The sequence below is a fragment of the Podarcis vaucheri genome, assembly GCF_965113315.1.
Source record: "Podarcis vaucheri genome assembly, chromosome: 4".
Classification (NCBI taxonomy): Eukaryota; Metazoa; Chordata; class Lepidosauria; order Squamata; family Lacertidae; genus Podarcis; species Podarcis vaucheri.
In genome coordinates this window covers 45013404-45034611 of record NC_138762.1, presented here as the reverse complement: position 1 = coordinate 45034611, position 21208 = coordinate 45013404, and the positions used below count along the sequence as shown (strand labels likewise).

At 38.4% G+C, this 21208-nt stretch overlaps 1 protein-coding gene across 4 annotated transcripts in view; it reads left to right on the top strand.

Annotated features, from left to right (window-relative positions):
- Positions 1–21208, top strand: part of CADM2 (cell adhesion molecule 2) — a 372199-nt gene that overhangs the window by 242489 nt on the left and 108502 nt on the right. For all 4 annotated transcript variants that reach the window (XM_082220768.1, XM_082220770.1, XM_082220769.1 and 1 more), the window contains 2 exons: positions 7819–7971; positions 13799–13936. In XM_082220768.1, coding sequence (XP_082076894.1) covers positions 7819–7971; positions 13799–13936 — 291 coding nt within the window. The remainder of the gene's footprint in view (positions 1–7818; positions 7972–13798; positions 13937–21208) is intronic.

The following is a 21208-nucleotide window of genomic DNA, read 5'->3' as shown; positions in this document are numbered from 1 at the left end:
TGTGTGTGTGTGTGTGTGTGTGTGTGTATCATACCCTCTAGTAAAGAGCCTTTAGCTTAGCGAAAGCTGAGTACAGCAAATAAAAAAGTAAATGTATTCAGGTCACATCTTTAATTCACATATTTTACTTGTATAGTGCCCTCAGAAAGGCCAGATGGCTGAAATGTTGGCAGGCTCTTGCACCTGAAATTATAATAAAATACTGTGTTATTATCTGAAATATGTGAGTTGAATGATATTTTTTTTAACCTGCTGTTGTGTTCACTGGCTAGACAGCTTTTGTATATTACTTAAGCAATAAGGCATGGTAGGGTGTACGTTACTGAAGCTTAGTTCAACTTGTTTACTGTGTCACGTTGCCAAGGAACAAATAATTTCAGCCACTGAAATGATGCACTAACAGCAATGCAGTGCTTCACTATTAAATATCTTAATGCTATTAAAACATAGTCAGAAAACGGAATTGCTAATTTGTCAAGTTGATGATGCTGTGCCTGTACATTACAAGAAAATTATTATATAAACGTGACATATCAGAATTCATGAGGAGGCAAATAAAAGGCAACTAACACAGAAAACTGGTGCAAAATTTAAAATAATGATAGTTGCTGCTAGCAACTCTATATTTCCTGTATTATTTGTAGTCTTACTTCTACATAATTGCAGTATAAACCCCTGCATCTATAGAGGCTTACTTATAGGACACTTAAAGCTACGCAACTGCTGTTTTTCTTTTCTTTTTTTAAAATTAAAAATGCAACTATTCATGTTTGTCAATTCTCTATGGGTTTATCCCCAACTGCTTATGTAGTATCTGTGACCCAGAACTCACATGGGATGGATAACTGCTCTGATTCTTCTCTTCAGATGCAACAAAAGAGGGTCTCTGGTGACCCTGAGTACAAGAAGAAGCAGAAAAGCACCCTAAAAGCAGAGGAGCATAAATATATTTACATTTACATTCTTAAACTATAAATGGATTGATTCATTGCTGTGTTTTCATCGTACAAAAATACATTTAAAATCTAATGACAACTACTTAAAATACAATCTAACAGTATACAGGTTCAGCTCTATGTAACAATTCACACCATTTGTATGATCAACATATTAATTTAGTGTTGTAGAACCCACATCCTATTTTCCCCACATCCTATTTTTCATTCCTCATCTACAGCATAAACCTACTTTGTTTATGCTTCTCTGTTGTTGAGGGCATGCTTTTTTGTGATTTACCCCTTGCTAGTATCATCTGCCTAAGATGGTGGTAGTGATGTGAATAACTTTGTCCTCACCTCATAACTTCCTTTATTCTAGAGTCAAGCTAACATTGTATTCCATATTTGTTTTATTACCTGGGTTACACCATAAGCAGCAATCTCTCCATCAGTGCTGAACTGGACAAACGTATGGGCAAGGCAGCTTTGGCAATGGCTCGTGGATCCAAAAGGGTATGGGAGAATGTGATACTAACAACCAATACCAAGATTAAGGTCTGCCAAGCTTGTGTGTTGAGCATGCTGCTTCATGGAAGTGAGTCATGGGCAAATTACAGCCAGGAGCAACGCCTTCCACATGCAGTGTGTCAGGAAGATTTTGGGCATCACATGGCAGGACAGAGTCTCATACAAAGATGTGCTCTCCCACAGCAGTGGCCAAGAATGACCATTGGGATGAGCGCAGAAAGAAGAAACAGCATGGTGTATCTGTGGCAGCACAACTGGATGCCTTCATCTGCCCCAGCAGCAACAGAAGACATCTCTCCCATATCAATCTACTCAGCTACAGCAGACTCTGCAACTGTTTGATTTCACCCCCCAAAAGCACACTCTTCTATTGTCTCCAAAGACAACTACTACAATGTAAAAAAATAAAAACACACCTACATTTTGGGTGTGCTTTGGAGGATCCATTCAAAACTTCATCTAGTGCTGAACACTAGAAGACAGTGCACAAAAAAATAAATCAAAATCCAGAACTCCGAGATTCTGAGCAAAGGAACTATGCAATCCCAGAGCCTCTCTGGCCAAGCCTGGGCTGCAGCAGAAGCACAGGGCCAAACTAGTTGCGATGTGGGTGAACATGATCAGAATTAACAGCAGGGGAAGGTCAGGGATGTGGCAGTTCATCAAATGCTATTGTTCATCCTCTTAACAGAAAAATAATAGAAAATCATTGCATTAGCTTTCATATGACAGAAGTAAGAAATATCTGTTGTTGAAGAGGCATATGTATATGGACATGGGCACATCCTTTTGATTGGTTTTCCAAGAAGTTAAAGCAGAAGACACACTAGGTGAAAATCTAGTGCACTTGTGAAATGTGCTTGTTACATGTGCCATGAAATGCTAAAAGCAAGGCGGGGGGACATCCAGATAGACACATGGGCAACTTTTTATAGATTTTAACACCTGAACAAAGTGCAAGTTCATGCAACAAACATAGCTGAATGTGGCGTACTAGTGAGTACAATTCAGTGTTCAGAATGAACACCACATACATTTGGTTACTTCTGCATCTTCCCGAAGCCTTGTGTCCCTAAGCGCTTCATATTTTTTAGTTGTATTTCTACTTCTTTCACAGATTCAGCACTTACTGTGACCTTTGCAAGCAAGCATTAGTCAATTAAATCCTGTGATACCCCTAGGCACAAAGTAAATATTCTCATTACACAGACTGGGAATTTGCCTTAGTGAGGATAAGCAGTTTCCCAGGATTCATATTTCAAACAGAACTTGTAATCTATGTCTCTCGCTTGTTTCCACCAACCTACACTCACACAACTGTCCATTAAATGGACTTTGCCTGGAGGTAGCTGAGAGTCTGCATACACAAAATAGGCATATGATTTTGGTAATTTGGACATCTTGGCATCTGTGCCTTTTAAATTATATGTTCAATATGATTGCTGTTACATGCTGAATTCACAGGTCTTCAGGGTGGGCATTAGTAAATGTGATGACATCACAAGTCAAAGTTAAAACAGATTTGACAATGTACCCCCCCCCCACTAATAGTGCCCCGTGCCAATGTGCTTTTTCCAAAAATGGAGTCACTCAGAAAGAGGTGAGTATCAACATACCCAGAGTAACCACCTAAGATTTACAGAAGAACAAAAATCATTTAAATCACTGAGCTATCCATGCTGATACACATAAGGCACATTTTTTATTTTTTATTACTCATTTTTTATTACTCAAGCCTTATATTAACTTTCAAGATCATTTGCAATTTCTGCTGAAATAAGAAACAGAAGTCATATGACCCTTGTTATCAGTTAGCATTTAACTAACATCTTCATGTGACCTTAGTGCAAATGCATGCCCAATGGTAGCCCAATCACCAGCATCGAAGACAGTAAGTCTGGCTGGCTGCAAATCCTAATCATCACTAGCCCAATTGTATTCTAAATTGCAAGATCATGCTGAAGGTTCATAGACTAAAATAAATTAATGTGTGCTTTTCCACAATACATAGTCTTATTCTTTGGGTTTTGCCATTCCAGCTTCACAGTCAAAATGTGTAATGCTTTACAGTATAAACTATTATTTTACAAAACAGCTTGCACAGTAATTTGTCATGGTACTTAGTGTTGCTTTGCAGAGCAATCCTGTGCATTTTTTCTTGGAAGTAAGACTCTTTTGGTTTAGTAGAGCTTATTTCCAGGTAAATGTGCATAGGATTGCAGCCTTTCTGCATTTTGTAGAACAATTATATTTTTCACTGCATTGTTAAGAACCCCTAAATATTGAATTATATGCCACTATTTTTTTCTAGAACAAAAATAAACATTGCCCTTCTTTCTTTCTTCCTACCTTCTTTTGGTGAGGTGCTGATATTGCAAAACTTTGTTTGCCAAGATAATTACTTACCTTTTGATCAAAAGGTAATTTATAGTTTGAGGAAGCTTAAAGGGTAATGATCCTTATTTCAATATTTTTATTTGCCATATAGTTCTAGCACCCCACAGTTGTCCAAATTGTTAATTAAGTAGCACCAGTTATTATTAACAGTGAGGATTTAATAATCACCAAGATAGCATCTGAAAAATTGTTGTTAAAGGGAAAGCAAAGTTGGGATAGAAAAAGGCAATAATAAATATCACAACCCTCAAAACATCAATACATTTTTCAAACAAAAGTGCACACTGGATGCCTGGGTCCATGCCCATCTCTGTCTTCTGTCAATCACACACATCCTTTTATTAGTCTAAGATAGAAAATAAACAAGAAGACTGACAGTTTTGTGTCCTTTGGCATTTTTGTGTCACCACTGCAAGAGGAAGAGGGTATTATGTCATCAGTCAAGTCTGTCAGGTCTGGTTTAGGCTGCTGTTTATCTTTAAAGATTGTTTTCCTTAATTTCCCCCCAAAAAACGGATCCTCACATCTATTATGGATTGTATGCTGTTGATACTCCAGAAATCAATTTCCCCCAATAAACTGGAAATATTCACCAGGAACTATTTGTCTTCTTTCTATTAGTGGCCATAAATACATTTATTAATATAGCTACAGTCTTTGTGGAAAACATTTTAGAAGCAGCAGCTACAGTCTTTTTCAGCATAGGTAACTAGCATGGAAATTTCTGGAGATTCATTTTGAGCAAAGGTCAGCTAACTTTTTGGGCCAAAGGGCACATTTGCAAACTGCAGAAACTGTCATGGGCACTACACACTCACACACATGCAAGCACACACCACAGCCTTTTCTAGTACTACTCTATGCTGCCTCAGTCAGACCATACCTGGAATACTGTGTCCAGTTCTGGGCACCACAGTTTAAGAAGGATGTTGACAACCTGGAATGTCTGTGGAGGAGGGAAAACCAAGATGATGCAGCTTTCTTCATTGGATAGAAATGATGGGTGTAACCCTGCAACCAGCTAGCAACAAGCTTAAGTAAAATGAAGGGAAAGAGACTTAAGTACCTGCAAAATTAGCATTTATTTTTGTTTTATGATATCTGGGCAACCCAATTAGGAGGCACAACTACTATAATAACAGCAAATAATAGACTAGAACTAGTGTGTCAGAAATTGTTGTTTTTTGTAGCAGACCTCACTTTTAAGAATCTCATTATATATTATGTCCATTCATATTAGCTTGCTTCTTTTCATTGTCGATAACAGAGAAATGCTAACAGCCTGAGGTAGTAAAAGCTTTTCAGCTGCATGGTCATTGTTGCAGTCACTTTTTTATGTGTCTTCTACAGCTGCTAAACTTATTCCTTCGGGGCTAATCAACAATAATTCCCTTTCTATATTGCTCTATTTAGCACTGTTTCATATTAGGGGGGGGGTGCTTATGTTTTTGATTACCCGATTCATTCATGAAATTGTCTATCTCAGCACAGAAGTGGAAATGATCAAGATTGATCACATGAATAAATTGAACTGTGTGAATCCAAAATGTGTTGAGAGCACTAAAATAATTTATTTTCTATATGCTCTCTCATGCTATGTATCTTGGCAGCAATTTTATTAGTAGAACTGTCTGAGAGATTGATTCAGTTGCCTCCCCTCCCCAATAGAATGGAAGGAAAGATTGCAAGGCTTTGTATATAGCTGGGGAAATACTACTTACAACATCTCCAGAGTGGAGAATTTATTAACATTTTGTGCAGTTCTGCAACTCTAGTACTTCCAAATATTCATTTAATATTTTCTCTTATTTTCTCTTAATTTCTTTCCTTACCAAAACAGAAATGTATCATTTTGAATTCGATATTTTTAAGAGATTCTCTATAAAAAATACCTCTTCCCTGTCCCATCTCATTTTTCTAATGACTTGTCTTCTTCCAGTAATCTGCATTTGCCTGGGGAATTCTTGAGGAAGTGATTTATGCATCTTATTAAAACAATATTTAGTGTGTAGGAGGAGTAATGTGTGCATCAGGTTCCCAGTGGTTTATATGCAAGGCAGAACTTACTGTGAGGTGGGCAATGCCCTGCTACCCTGGGAGAACACATGCGGCAGCAGTCCCTCTTTGAAAGTGGTAGATGGCCAACAACTGCATTCTGAGGGTGGGACTGCATTTCTAGCTGGTTTTGTGGCACTACAGTTGACAGGTGTAGGGAAATCTCAGAAGCACCACCATTTATACAGGTGTTTTGAAAGTATGAAAATGTGAAGCTCCTACCACTAGAGGTTGACCAGGAGCTGCTTGATATTATTGATTCACATAAGATGGTGTACACTTCATGTATAGACAACACAGATACAGTTGTACACTCCTCACTTCCCTAAGTGAAGAAAACATCCAAGGGTAGAGCTCATTAAACTTCAGTTCATTTCAATGAGAGCCCTGAAGACTGAAAACATGGTTGTAACATTTGCTTTATTTTCAAATATACAAGTAGATCATGCGTGGATGTAAACAGCAGACACTCCTACCAGGCAGCAAGCAAATTCCCTGAAGATTTGCACATACAATCTACCAGTCAGCTCACATTTTGCTCCCTGACTGTACCCACCCCCCTTCACATATTACTTGTGTGAAAGGGGGAAGCACACTCTTCCCTACCCCCAAGGACACTCCTCAATATCCATGCATTGGTGAGATTGTCTGACTCAAAGAAACCTATGCAAGTATTTATTATTTACCGGTAAGTGTGTGTGTGCGTTTCTTTAATATTTATATCCTGCCCCTCATCATACCTGAGTCACAAGGCTGGGTCACAACAATTTAAAACACAATATACAATAAAAGCAACTCAGTATATACTTTCAAGAAGAACCATCCTCCCTCTATTCAATATGTCAGTGGGAATAACCATGTACCTCAGTGCACATTCAGCTATCTCTGCTTGTCCTATCTTCTTGCTCCTACTTATCTTCTCCTTGAATGTGGTTCAGAAAATTCAAAGAAATTTGCAATCCAATCTATAACCATGTTCCTAATGGCATATAATGTCTAGTACTCATAGACATGAGGAAATATATTTTAATAATCTTCAAGCATGGGTTTATAATTTAGGCTGAATTTTTTCTTATGGTAATAAGCCTATAAATGTGGCGGGGACGCCTTATGACCTCTGGATCCTGGAAAAGTGTATCCCTACCATCACCACCACCACCCAATTCCTGAGGCCTAAACACACTAAAGGGTGGTCTCAAGGGCTCAAAAAACTATTCTCTAGCAATTTGTTTCTTTTAGTTAACCATTCTGGATTATTAACAAGTAAGTTGGCAAGTAACACACATATATATATTTATACACACACTAATAAATAAGGAAAAGCAATATTGTTGTTGTTTCAAGATATATGATGTTATCTTGTACCAATGCTTGAGCCAAGCATACAGTCCCATGATCTGCTTTCAGGGGAAAACAATTGAATATAGTGGACCCAGAGTGCAAAACTAGCTAAACTACAGGTTTGGGTTGTGTGTTTTTAAACTGAACTGATTTGGGAAAACAAACTCTCCCAGACACATAAAAATTCTAGACAATGCAAGTGAGATGAACACCAGCTGTTCTGTTGTGTATCACTCAATGCAAAGTATGTGGTGATTTGTTCTGTGGTAATAATCTATTCAGGTTACCTACAAAGAAGACTATTTTGCAAAATTTTAGCTTTTGATTTCTTCTTGTTTTGTATTTTGATTTTAAAGCAATATTTCATTTGCCTTGTCTGATATTTGCCAAACTAAGCATTTGTAAAACTCTGTGATATAAATGGTGTGAAATTACTTTTTAAAAAACTATATACCTAACATACTTCTACAACTTCACATTAAACCTGCTACATTGAAGATGGTATTACAATGTTCATTTATGAAATATTTTGAATATATGTTTTATTTTTGCTTTACAGCTTTGAGGGACAATAGGATTGAGCTGCTTCGAGCTTCGTGGCATGAACTAACCATCAGAGTCACTGATGTGTCACTGTCAGATGAAGGGCAATACACCTGTTCTTTATTTACTATGCCTGTCAAGACTTCCAAGGCTTTCCTCACCGTTTTGGGTAAGCATAACAGGTTGAGAATACCAAAGAGTATAGTTGACAAGATAACTTATATAGCTTCTTATGAACTTTAGAGGATTCTGCAGAATATGGCTGCATTCAGATGTTGTGCTGAACCATGGTATATTGCTACAAAAATGAGCCTGGTCTCCCCTCAAGCACACATTTACCCACTTTCAGACATGGTTGTAAGGAGGAGTTTGGAAGCTAACCACAGCAAGTCATCTGAATCAAAAACTGTGGTTTATTTAAACTAAATTTAGTGAGAACAAGCCAACTTGATAAACTATGCCTTGAGTTAACTTCTACTAATCATACTTACTTTGTCCAAGTTCAGGTGATGTAGCTCCTAAACTCTTTGTAGCTGCACTAGGTGCAAAAATGAAGTACACTAGCTTGGAGATAGGCTAGACTCATTCTCATAATGCTAAACTATATTTTAGTGTTACATCTGAACCAGTGTATATTGAGTAGACACAGTGGCTATTATTGCTTTATACTGAGATTATATGTAGTGAAAATTATATTTTGACTACTGTATGCTTCTGGGCAAATGACAAATTAGTGAATCTCTTAAACTGGTGTAGCCAATGTGGTCTCCTCCTGGTGCTGTAGACTTAAACCCCCATCATTCCTCATAATTGGCCATGCTTGCTGGGGCTGGTGGAAGCTGTACTCCAAAACATCTGGACTAACATTGTTGGATAACAAATGGAATAGCATTAGAAACCCATTTATCTTTTCATTTGGAAGATAGGTAGGGACCATAGCCTAACAGCAGAACACAAGCTCTGCATGCAAAGATTCTAAGTTCAGTCCCTAATGCCTTTAGTTAAAAGGATCAGGTGATATGAAGATACAGCATGATTAGATGATGAAATGAAAGATTCTCAATAATTGCTGAAAGTCAAGACTATACCATGTTAGGCTAAATGGACAAATAGTCTGACGTGGTATAAGGGTGTGTCCTAAGTTAATGCACATTGCTCAGAAACATGAAAAGAAATGCAAGTGACTCATGCATTCATCTTTCACTGTCTTTCAGAATCTGTAGAACTGCAGTTTTGTTGCAGTATCTTGTAACCTGGGTTGATACAGAAACCACAGTACACTGTACAGTCCAAGGACCAAGGAGTTTGTTTATTTATTTGTTTATGTGCTCCTTTTCTCACTACAAGACTATATAGTGGACAGGGGAAGAAGTCAACGTGTCTAATGAAAAGGCACTAAGACCATCTATTTTATTCCTTGCTCCCTTTCTACTTTAACGGAAGTGCACATTTCCACAGGGATGGCCAGCTTCTTTAACTTCTAAATATTTCACCGTTTTTAACACTTAAAGAAAAGCTATAAAGCAAAAGACTTGGGAAGTGACCCAGAAAATAGTTGAGGCATCAAGATTCATAAGAATCTATGAATGTTTGTGTCCACACACACACACACACACACACACACACCCCTCTATATGCTACTAATATGTTATAAAAAATTGGCACGCTAATCCAGCAAGGCTATTCTGCCTATGATATAAGATGTCTGTCAATGAACTACCTTCTGGATGCAACACTATGTGCTTGAAAGCAAGCTGTGTGTGTGTTAATCCTGCACTGCATGTATACCATTGGACTGATGGCATCTATGGAGAATGAGGATGATAATTGCAGGTACCTCCCCACCTACAATATACTAGCACTGTCAGAGTTGCCAATGCTGACCATCTGCTCAGGTACAGGGAGAGAACTTTGCATACAGCAATTTATATATAGGCTGCTGTTGTGCATGCGGGTCTCTGGATCTAGGAGTTGCCCCCTGAGTTTGACATGTTCTTCTTACCTTTTCTTACTCGTCCCTTTTTCAGTTTTTTCTCTGCTTTTGACTCTTTGTATATAGTAAGGTGAGAGTTGAATTTAATAAGGCTGATGTAAAATGTTCTGTGTGCCAGTAATATTAAACTTAATCCAGCCAGGGAATTGCTTTTGTGCCTAGGATATGAAATATGTGCCTCTGCTAGTTCCACTGAGACTATTTTACCTGTTTGACGTTAAAGGGGAGGGGGAACCAACTCAGAACAGAGTATTCCAGGATAAAGACAAACGCAGGTCAGTTTTCAATCTAAAGAAGCATATCTTAAGATAATAATAATAATAAACAGGTGGCCGTTTAAACTCAGTGTGTAATATACCCCCCACTATCTTTTTGGTTCTAGGGAAAGCAATGTTAAAAAGGCATTTCTCAAGTTGTAGTTTTTCTCTCCCTTTTTTCGTAATGTAAGGGCAATTATCAAATCAGTTTTAAAAATCTCTTTTCCTGTAATTCGTTCGTGCCATCTTTATAATGATAGGAAATTTCTGTATATATCAGTTCCCTTTTCAGTCTTTTGAATTATTGGATGTTAATGTTAGGGGTATTATTAAGGATAACATATCACACATCTTGGAGAGAATTAATGCATTGAAAAAACTGCTGTTTCTTTCATGTGTTGACTACTGCTCAGGCATAATCAGCTACCTATGAATTTAGATAGAAGTTTTGTTGCTGTTGTTGTTTTAAAAAAGCTGAATGATAAAGTGAGGTGCATTGTAAATTATATATGACTTCTGTCCAGTGATAGTCAATGAATTACATAAACATCATTCTTAAAATGTTGCCCTTATCACTGTGTGTGATAAGAATGGATAAAAAAGGCAATGGAAGGATGTATTCCTCATCCTAACCCTTCTTAGCTAATTTGTGAAGCAATACTATTGATATATTTGCACAGAAATAATTCCCATTCTGTTCAGTGAGGCCAACTTCCTAGTAAGCATTCTTAGGATTACAGTGGTACCTCGGGTTAAGTACTTAATTCGTTCTGGAGGTCAGTTCTTAACCTGAAACGGTTCTTAACCTGAAGCACCACTTTAGCTAATGGGGCCTCCTGCTGCTGCCGTGCCGCTGGAGCACAATTTCTGTTCTCATCCTGAAGCAAAGTTCTTAACCTGAAGCACTATTTCTGGTTAGCGGAGTCTGTAACCTAAAGCGTATGTAACCTGAAGTGTATGTAACCTGAGGTACCACTGTATAACCTCAGCATCTTTACATTTGTTTTTAAATTTCCCCTTCCATTTACGTGGACATTTGGTGGGATGTGTTTCATGCTTGTATTTTTTTCTGTTGTGTAAGGCTGCACTGGACTCTGTGTTGCTTCTGAAAGAGGCATCTGCAGTCTGGGTTAATTTTAGACACAGAGGCCAAGTGATAGTGAAGGTGTTATTTGGCACCAAGGTCTGGTCTCTCTGCCCAGCGTGCACTGTGTGACTTCTTGTGCCTTATAACTTACCTTACCTTACCCTCTGCTGCTCTGTGGTCTCCCCTGTCATTATCGGTGCATCTTGTTTTTGTTTTTCTATTTCTCACCAAGACTGTCCTCCTTTTTGCTGTAACCTATTTTTGCTTATCATGTCACATGCTTTTTCTACTCTTCTATGTTTACCACGTAAACTCCTTTACATCCCTGTCTGTCTCCTGATGCCATTGATCTGTCATCATTCATCTTCTGCCTTAGCTATTTTTAACAAACAATGGGCTTGCAACACTGTGGTAGGATCTGCTAGAAGGAAATAACTCATCACAATGACTAGCAGAATCTCTCCTTTAGTTGAAGAACCATTGAATTTAAGAGTCCAGCATTAATTTCCATACACTGCATAATACCTAGTTTGCTCTGTACTTGGAATAAGGAACTGGTGTGCAATAGCATGGTATGGTTCAGAATGCTTACCTGGGGAGCTGAAAAGCATAATTCACAATAGTAAGACATGTCTGGGGTTTGAACAAATAACTGATGATCAATGGTCTAACAGAATATCTAGCTGAGACAGTTTGGGGGATGTATGAGGAATTCTCCAACAGGAAAATAACTGGTTGTTCCTTTCAGTAGAGATAGATGAGCAATACTAACAATTGGATATCTATGAAAATTTATCTGCACCTAAGATGCTACTGTTCTGGAATGTAGAAATAACCACCTTTTGTGGGGAGTGTATCAAAATATCCTCTTATTTGGAGAAGATAACTAAGAATTATTTAGCACCTCTGGAAGAAAAGTATAGATCAGGACTGTCTTGTGCACTCTAAATCTCTCCACCTTGCCATTTCCTTCTACTCTATTATTTTCTTTGTTAGTTATCTGTATTACTTCATTGTCTCCTTACTTCAAAATCTCTGGGACTATTTTTCCATTTTTGCTTCACTCAAGGCTCCCTTCCATCTTTCATTTCTATCACAACTGATGGCACCACATTATGAACAGGGATGCTGGAGGAATTCGGTTTCTGACAATTCTCGTACAAGCACATCTCTAGACCTAAACTGCAAATCAGAATATAGCTGTCTATTTTTGTGTGGATTTTTCTAAAAATGCATATTAATGGAGAAGGGAGATGAAACATCTACAAGAGTTAGACAGACCAGAAATAGATTGGTCTATCCCTGATTATAAGTCGCTAGCGGCCTCTTGCCCAGCATTGCTTGGGACTTCTAAGAAAGACAAGCAATCAGTTCGATTTTGAAATCAGTCATTAAAATCAGTATGGCTCCCACAGGTTCAGTCCACCATCTTGATTCAAAATGACATTCAACCACAGCTAACCATAGAAAAATCCCTGTTCCTTGATTTCAGGAACCATCATGCAAAATTTGGTGACAGTATATTAAGAGGCACCCAAATGCATAGCAAATAAACAAACCAGCCTTCTAAAATACATAGTTACTATTGATCAATGGTAAACAATCTACTGCTATGTCTGCTTCTTCATGTTCTATCCCTGTTTTCTCCTCTTCCCCATCTCAATACCCCCTAATAAAATTATAGTGCTTTGGGGGAGAACATAGGAATTATTTGTAATAATTTCTAGTGGAGTGAGGATAGAGGCGAAAAAGCAAGAAATGTGGAGTTAGGACAATAACATAGAATGCAGAGACAAGCCACACTGGCAAATAGTTCATAGAAAGGCTCTAGTTGCTGACAAAGCAATGAAAATGGAAAGTGCTGGGCTCAGCTTGACCTGCTCTTGCCTGCCCTGAGGCCCACACCTCATCACCTTACAGATACACAGGCTTCTGAACCTGTTGGTGCATCCAGATTTGCTTCAATTGCTTGGCTGTCTTTCCACAGTACACAAAAGTCTCTGAGCTCCAGCTGCACACTGAGTCCAATTTCACGGTCTGCATGGAAATTCACTGTTTCTGTGTAGTCCATGAAATCATAATTTATACAGGATATAAATTATGATCATATGATTTGATCAAAACCACACTATGATTTACAGAAAGGATATCAGTGAATTTTAACTTCTTATTAACTAATTAGACTGGAGTAAGTATAACTTTTGCATGGCCTCTTTTCTTTCTGTATTGCTAGCTCAAATCATACTGTAAAGCTTTCAGATATTAGCTTAGTTCATACTATAGATAAAGGGTAAAGGGACCCCTGACCGTTAGGTCTAGTCGTGGATGACTCTGGGGTTCTTGGCTTTTACTTCTCAACATGATATGCTTGTTTTGAAACTGAAAAAGGAAGTCCGGAAAATTGTTCAAAGATTCAGAATGCTTGTTTATTTGGGGAGAAATTTATGCAACTCTTATGTTGGATATGTAGTGCCTTGGATTTTAAAAAATGATAGATTATAGATTAGTGTCACTAAACGTGATATTGCTGAAATAAATGTCTGTACCAGTAGAAATTGTACTAATCAGTAATGGCATTTTACCTCTCTGCACTGTTAAAAGCATTTAAAACAACTCGTATGGTATCAACATTATAAATCGTCTTTATGCTTTTTGCTAGGTGTTCCAGAGGTTCCTCAAATTAGTGGATTTATTTCACCGGTTATGGAAGGTGACAGGATGGAGCTTACATGCAAAACTTCTGGTAGCAAGCCAGCTGCAGATATCAGATGGTTCAAGAATGACAAAGAGGTGAAAGGTATTGTTCAGAATTGCATATTTCATTTATAAGAAACAATTGTTAATTAAACATGCAAAGAAGTGGATTTGATTTGCAAAACTGTTACTGTTCCATTCCTGGTAGATAATCAAAGAGTAATCAAATGAATTTTCTAAGCAAATGCTAAGTATTTCTCATGCTGCTATGAGTGGGTAACCCAGTTCATAAAATCATTGAGACAGAAGGCATCTCAAAGTTCATCTAGATCATTCCTGCAGAGGAAGAAACCTGCTACTGCACTACCTCTGATGGGTGACCATCTAGCTTTTGCTGAAAACTCTCTGATGAAGATGAGTTAACCACCTTCTGATTCCTTTGTTGGTGAAAAGAGCCAAGGCTCTATGTATCAGTGTCTTCTTTCCCACACCTGCCTAGGGGTTGCAGCACAATTCTCCCACAGTAATTCCACACAGTGATGAAAATAATGCATGTACCTGATAGCCAACATTCACAAATACCAAGTACACAGGTTGGATAGAAATGTGTCGGGTCACTCCTTCACTCCATATATGTCTCTGTTTTTCCACCACCACAGTTTTATGTCCTTGGCCTATGTAGCTGCTTCTTTACTCTGGCTGGGTGGAGCAATCACTACATCCCTTTTCATTTCTTCCTGGCAGATTAAATCACATATCTTCCCATTAGAATTAGCTGGTGCCCATTGGGTTTAGTGGAGTGCAGGATAGGGCAACTGCCAAATGGTAGGGGGAACCAGCTCCCTTTTTTGCCATCCTCCTGCCTTGTAAAGGTACAAAACATACTTACAGAATGCAATAGAATTACTGAGCAGATATTCAGTAGTTTTCTCAAGTACGGACAAGCCACAACATTTTGGAACCTGCACCAGGCATAGAAATGACTAGTCATTAACTCTGCCACTACAGCAAGCTTTAAAAGTCAATTTCACCAAAAGCAGAATAGTGACGCTCGGAGTCCATTAACCCAAGAAGCAGAATCCATGCATGGTATCAAAGCAATTCACAAAAACCCTTTCACAGAGAGCAAAATGGTGAGTCTAAGAGTTCAAATCCCATCCACACCTCTTTTACATACACATACTTCCCTTCATACTCTGTAACCTCACTCTAGCTACCTAGGGGGCAGAGAAAAAAAATAAAGGTAGGAAAAGGGAAAGACTTGAAGTAAGCAGGAAAGGGAAGGAGGCAAAAAAGGGAGAAAGAGGAGACAGAATAAACAAAAGAAAGAAAAATGGGCATGAGAGATGATAAGGAAAATTGCTGCTACTTTATACACACTGAAAAATCACAAAGCAATCCCTTCTGCTACCTCTTGCCTATTCTCTGGTTGTTTTCTGTTCCCAGTGCACACTGGATCACATTGTCTGCTGTCTGGGCACTTAGTAAGTGAGTCAGTGTCTGTGAGTATTCTTCATTAAAAAAAACTACAAAAGAAAGTCAGAAAAGCAATAAAATAGGAAAGCAAAACAGCATTCATGCAGCGGCAAATTTAGCAGACAAAAACTTCTTGATCAGTTCATTAGAATAGCATTAAAAGACCTCAGTATGGTAGACCAAAAACAAAGAAATCTCCTAACAGTAAAAATGTCTTCATTAAATGAAGGTCAAGGTCAAATGAACCTCTGGAATAAGGGAGTTCCATAGTCTGGACATCATCACAGAAAGGCCCATTTCCCACACAAAGCTTATTGTGTGTCTTCTCGCACATAAAGGCCATTTCACAGTTAGCATTTTCAGAAAGCAGACCTCACTGCTGTACTTTTTGTGCTTATTTGTTAAAACAAACACCTGGAAAACTAACATGGAAAGAAGATGCCACGGGTATACAAAGGCTTCAGAAGAAAGGTTGTATGAGATTTATCATGGCTCTATTGTTGATGTATCTGCCTTGAGAGCTTATCAAATTGTTAGCATTCCTGAATGAGAGTTCAAAACTACAATATCAGGATAAGATAATTGGGTATATAATAATATATATGTATAATAATGCATTGCCTGTTAGAAGAGTGCTGATATTTTAACAGGCACCATGAACAGATCTTATTATATACATTACATTCCCAATATATTAACCTATTGAAGGATATGAATGAGTGATTGAGGCACATGTTGCAAGACAAAATATGTTGAATACTCAACATTTTTACAAACTACAGTTTAAAATGGTTACACTGTTAACATTTCCTCTGAGAAACAACAACCATATAAAGTGTTTTAAATGCAATCTTGATTTTCTCTCTGCTTTGCAATTTCTTTCTCTTTGTGTCACTTCCAGAAACACAAGCGATCATGTTACATTGCTGCTATAATTTTTAACACTTCTTTTGCAATAACATCTCAATCTAGCTCTTTCCTTAAAATATTCCATTAGAATCTGTGAGTGTCAAAACTGTATGGCATTAGTTGGCCATGAAGCTTCTCCAAGCAACATTGCAGAAGTAATCAGCTAAACCATTAATCTTTATTTAATATCCACCAACACTGAGTAATGTATAATACAACAAATACTAGCATATTTAGAAAGAGGGGGGAAAGACTATGGCTACTGCTCAAGAAAATTTCCTCATTCTCCCCACCTCTGTAACATTTTGTGCCATGCAATATTTATAAATCAATATCAAAAGATAGTAATGGATAGAGAAATATTAATTTTGTCAGAATTAAAATGTATCTGAATTCCCATGGCCATAATATGGATACAGAAAATACGCATTATCCTGCATCATAGCTGGGGGACGTTCCAAGCAATTCTTGCCATTCTTAGTTAATAAACCAGGTTGAACTGAACATTAGCTTTCACACCATAGTTCATACAAGGGTGGAGATGCAAGTAATTTCCCTGATTCTAGCTGTTGGGTGAAAAAATCACATATTCCCAGCTGCAGATAAGTGTTCTGAATATAATAATAGATCAGAGGGAAGGGGGGTGAGTTATGCCTTTACTGTTTCAGGCATTGCATGCTTAAGCCTGTTGCAAAGATGTGGAAGGATTTGTAATAGCCTGGCACCGTGGGAGTAGTAAGTCAGTTAGTACTTTAAACAAGCAACTAAATATGACATCCAGAAACCTGGCCAGCATTTTGAATTAGAAAGTATGGTAAGAAATACCCTGGCCTAGCGCAGTGGTAAGAGAGCTCATTTTTAAGGCAAGAAAGCAAAGCTCAAAGCTACTTGCTCCCTCTTATAGCAGAAACAATACTCAGTTGAGCTTTTTTCAAATGAGCAAGATTCATGCTGGGCTCTGAATTAGCACGCTAACAAACATGAGAACAATTCAGAAAATACTACTCTATCAATGTCTACTTAGCTGCAAAAAAATTCAGGGGAGTCTTGCAGACACAAGGAAACAATCACTTTAGAAGGAAGAATAGCAATCTTCAATGAACTCTTTCTCTTGGACCTCCCGCTGCCTTGTTACAACTGTAGGCTCATTTGAAAACATCTAGCTGCTAGCTCATTAAGATAACTTAGACAGGACACTCAATTCTATTTTTACTACTGTCTAATTCTTTAAAATGGCTGGTCACTTCATGCTGGGAACCCTGACAGTGCAGTTCTATACAAGTTAGTTCAACGGGGCTTACTTCCAGATAAATGGATACATAATTAACAGTCTGATATGTTTGTTTACTTTAGTCTTGTGTTTCACATTTCTAGATACAGATGAGATAATTTGGATAAGTAAAAACTTTCCTTCTTCTCTGCTATTACATCCCTGTAATCTGGTCAGACAGGATAGTTTATCACTCACAAAGTATCAGCCATCAGAAAATGCCACAATGTTGATATTGAGCTAAATTATGTCTACACATGCTCTAGTCCACTCAATCAGGGCAGAGAGAATTTGGCTCCGTAACCAAAATTTTACCTTTCTACTGGAGCCTTTTTGTAGTAAAAATGATCTACAAGAGGGCAAAATCTCAATTCTCAAATCATAGGAAACCAGATATATCACTATGGCACTATTTTCTTGAGGCCACCAGCGTCTGTTCATGCAAAGATGGCTAAATAATGCCCATCTCATTCCTAATATGTCCAGCCCCTACACATTAGAGACCATCACAAATGTCTCTTTCAATGTAGGGATGGATATGCCATCTCTTGGTATGCATTGTTTTCTATCCCCCTGACTTTCACAATAGCTTCCCTTCCATTTTTACTTTGAATATTGCCCACTTGGGAATCACATAGTGGATATTAATTCAGATTAGACTTTCATTGAACAGTAGTGGATGGCATGGTAATATAATAAGGGCCAGATGACAACCTGGTGGTGCAGAAAAGTTTTCTGAGTCTCTATTAGCATTTCATAGGCCTGGGTCAATGACACAAAAGGTTCTATTCTGTGTTGCTATCAAGTGAGCTTTGCCAATTCAAGGGACAACTGATGACATGCCTGTAGATTATCTCAGTGATTGAGCTGGGATATAAGCGTTTAGTCAAACCCTCAATTAGTCCTAAAATTTTAAGGGCTTGAATCTAGCTAAGTAGTTGATGGGCAGCCAAAGCTGGTGTTTTAACTGTGGTGTCACATGCTATTGCAATCTAGCCACACCAGCAGTCTGCCCACTGCATTCTGCACCACCTGGCACAAACCAGGCCCAAGGGCACACAGAGCATGTTTCAGTAATCCAGCCACAAGGCTACCAATGCATGGAGTATGGGGGTCAGGCTATCCCTGTCCAGCAACAGCTGTAGCTGGTAAACCAAACAAAGTTGCTAAAAGATACCCCTAGTCACAGAGGAGACTTTAGCCTCAAGTGACAAAGATGTATCTAGGAGTACTTCCAAGCACCTGCACCTTCAGAAGGTGTACAGCCCCATCCAGAATCAATAGTTTGCCAATCTTACAGTTTATACCATGGGACATGTTACAGATTGTACGTTGGAAAGACATAGATCACATCATGGGGATTTTTTGTTTGTTCATCAACTCTTCTTCCTTAGAACCTCTATCCTCATAGAACTGATGGGACTAATAGGATGGGAGGATGAGATTAATAAATAAAATTTGCCCTTATTCCAAACCCCTTCCAGCTAAGTCACTTGACCTAGCAACCCAGTAAAAGTTTTGCTGGCAAAAAGGGTTGTGTAAGCTAAATTCTATTTTAAAGGCTTGTTTTCCCTCTGCCAGGCTCTGGCCAGCTCCTGAACAGAATCTGGAATAAGGGTAAATTACACCATCATAGTTTATCCCAGCATAATTTACAGTGGCTTCTTATAGTTTGAACTGCTCTGCCCTTTAACTTCTAGAAGACAACACCGTTTTTGTCATGACCTTATGTTAAAATTTCCACCTTTTCATTTCATTTCCTTGCATCATTTCTTATAAGCAGAAAAAAAGATAATGTGCTGTAAGAAAGGAGTAAGCTAGTAAATGGTGCTTAGAATGGAAAGACTGAGCCCACACTGCTGTTGACCACAGACCGTACTTGTTAATTCATTTTAACAGGTTATACAACTTATGCCACAGGAGTTACATCTCTGATACATGTGCTATAATGAGCTAAATATGTGGAAATGGCTTTTTGTTCCTTTGCCATTCCCACCTGTGTTGTAGTAATGCTCACATTTAATTTAGTCACTTATAAGATATTGTAGACTACAGCTCTGTTCCCAGGGTGTTGTCATCTTACAGAACATTAACTCAATAAGTCATTCCTTCTGCTTCCCAGGGATCACTTTCCTCTCAGAATACTACACATTTTCCACCTATGCAGATACCTTGCAGAAGATAGGTTCACAACACTTGTCAATGTACAGTACAGATAGGTCACAGCCAATTTCCCAGCATATTGTTTGATAAGTGGAGTACATTGCAGCTGCCTTTTGCAGTGGGGCTCCCTCTTGGTTTATGATATGCTTGTCACTCAAGAGTTCTACATAATATATTGTTACAGGCTTCTGGTGTGCTAATGCCAATGACATTGCTGTATCTGCCTCTGCAGGGAAAGATTAGCATTCTGCCATCTGTATTGTTTTGCCATAGAACCAAATATACGTTTGGGCAAGAGAGAGGTAAAAAATAATAATGAATAAAAACATTTTTCACTTTGATCTTCTGTTTGGTCAGTATAGGCATATTGTAGATTGTAAATTAATTGATGAAAACATGTCCAACATATCTTCAAATGTAAAACGTTTGTACATCTTCACATCCCATGTACAGTGGTACTTCGGGTTACATATGCTTCAGGTTACTGACACTTCAGGTTACAGACTCTGCTAACCCAGAAATAGTGCTTCAGGTTAAGAACTTTGCTTCAGGATAAGAACAGAAATTGGGCTCCAGCGGTGCGGCAGCAGGAGGCCCCATTAGCTGAAGTGGTGCTTCAGGTTAAGAACAATTTCAGGTTAAGAACAGACCTCTGGAATGAATTAAGTACTTAACCAGAGGTACCACTGTACTTTTTAAAATTAGTTTCTATTAAATATTTTCTTGTGTTGCAAAGACAAATAAGTGGAGAAAAATACAATGGGGGGAAAGAGAGGAAAGAGAGAGAGGGACGTTCTTTCATTATATTGCCTAGGGCAAGCGCACGGGTTGTGTCAGCATCACATAAATAGGTCATGTGTGTGTGAGAGAGAGAGATTATGAGAGGTTAGGGCAGGCGTCAGCAAACTTTTTCAGCAGAGGGCCGGTCCACTGTCCCTCAGACCTTGTGGGGGGCCAGACTATATTTTTTTTGGGGGGGGGATGAACACATTCCTATGCCCCACAAATAACCCAGAGATGCATTTTAAATAAAAGGACACATTCTACTCATGTAAAAACACCAGGCAGGCCCCACAAATAACCCAGAGATGCATTTAAAATAAAAGGGCACATTCTACTAATGTAAAAACAGGCTGATTCCCGGACCGTCCACGGGCTGGATTTAGAAGGTGATTGTGCCAGATCCGGCCCCCTGGCCTTAGTTTGCCTACCCATGAGTTAGGGGGTACGTCTCATGCACTTCTGACTTAATTTCAGTGAAATACATGAGGAGGAGTTCCAAGTCCCATACTTAAAAGAAGTTTCTAATATCCAGTACTAAGCATTTGTGCTGAAGTGTGTGCCTGAAGCTGTAGTACAGAATAACAGTTAATGTTTTATTGGTCCCCCAAAATATGTATAGGCATTTTCAGTTGCTTTTAGGAAGCTGAGTTAGTTGAAATACAGTAACTGGAAGGTTTACATGATGACAGGTGTTTTCTTTTTCTTGTCTTTTTTTTTAAAAAAAAAAGGAAGAAGAAGAAGAAGAAGCCAAAAGCATAGTGATATTACTTCCTA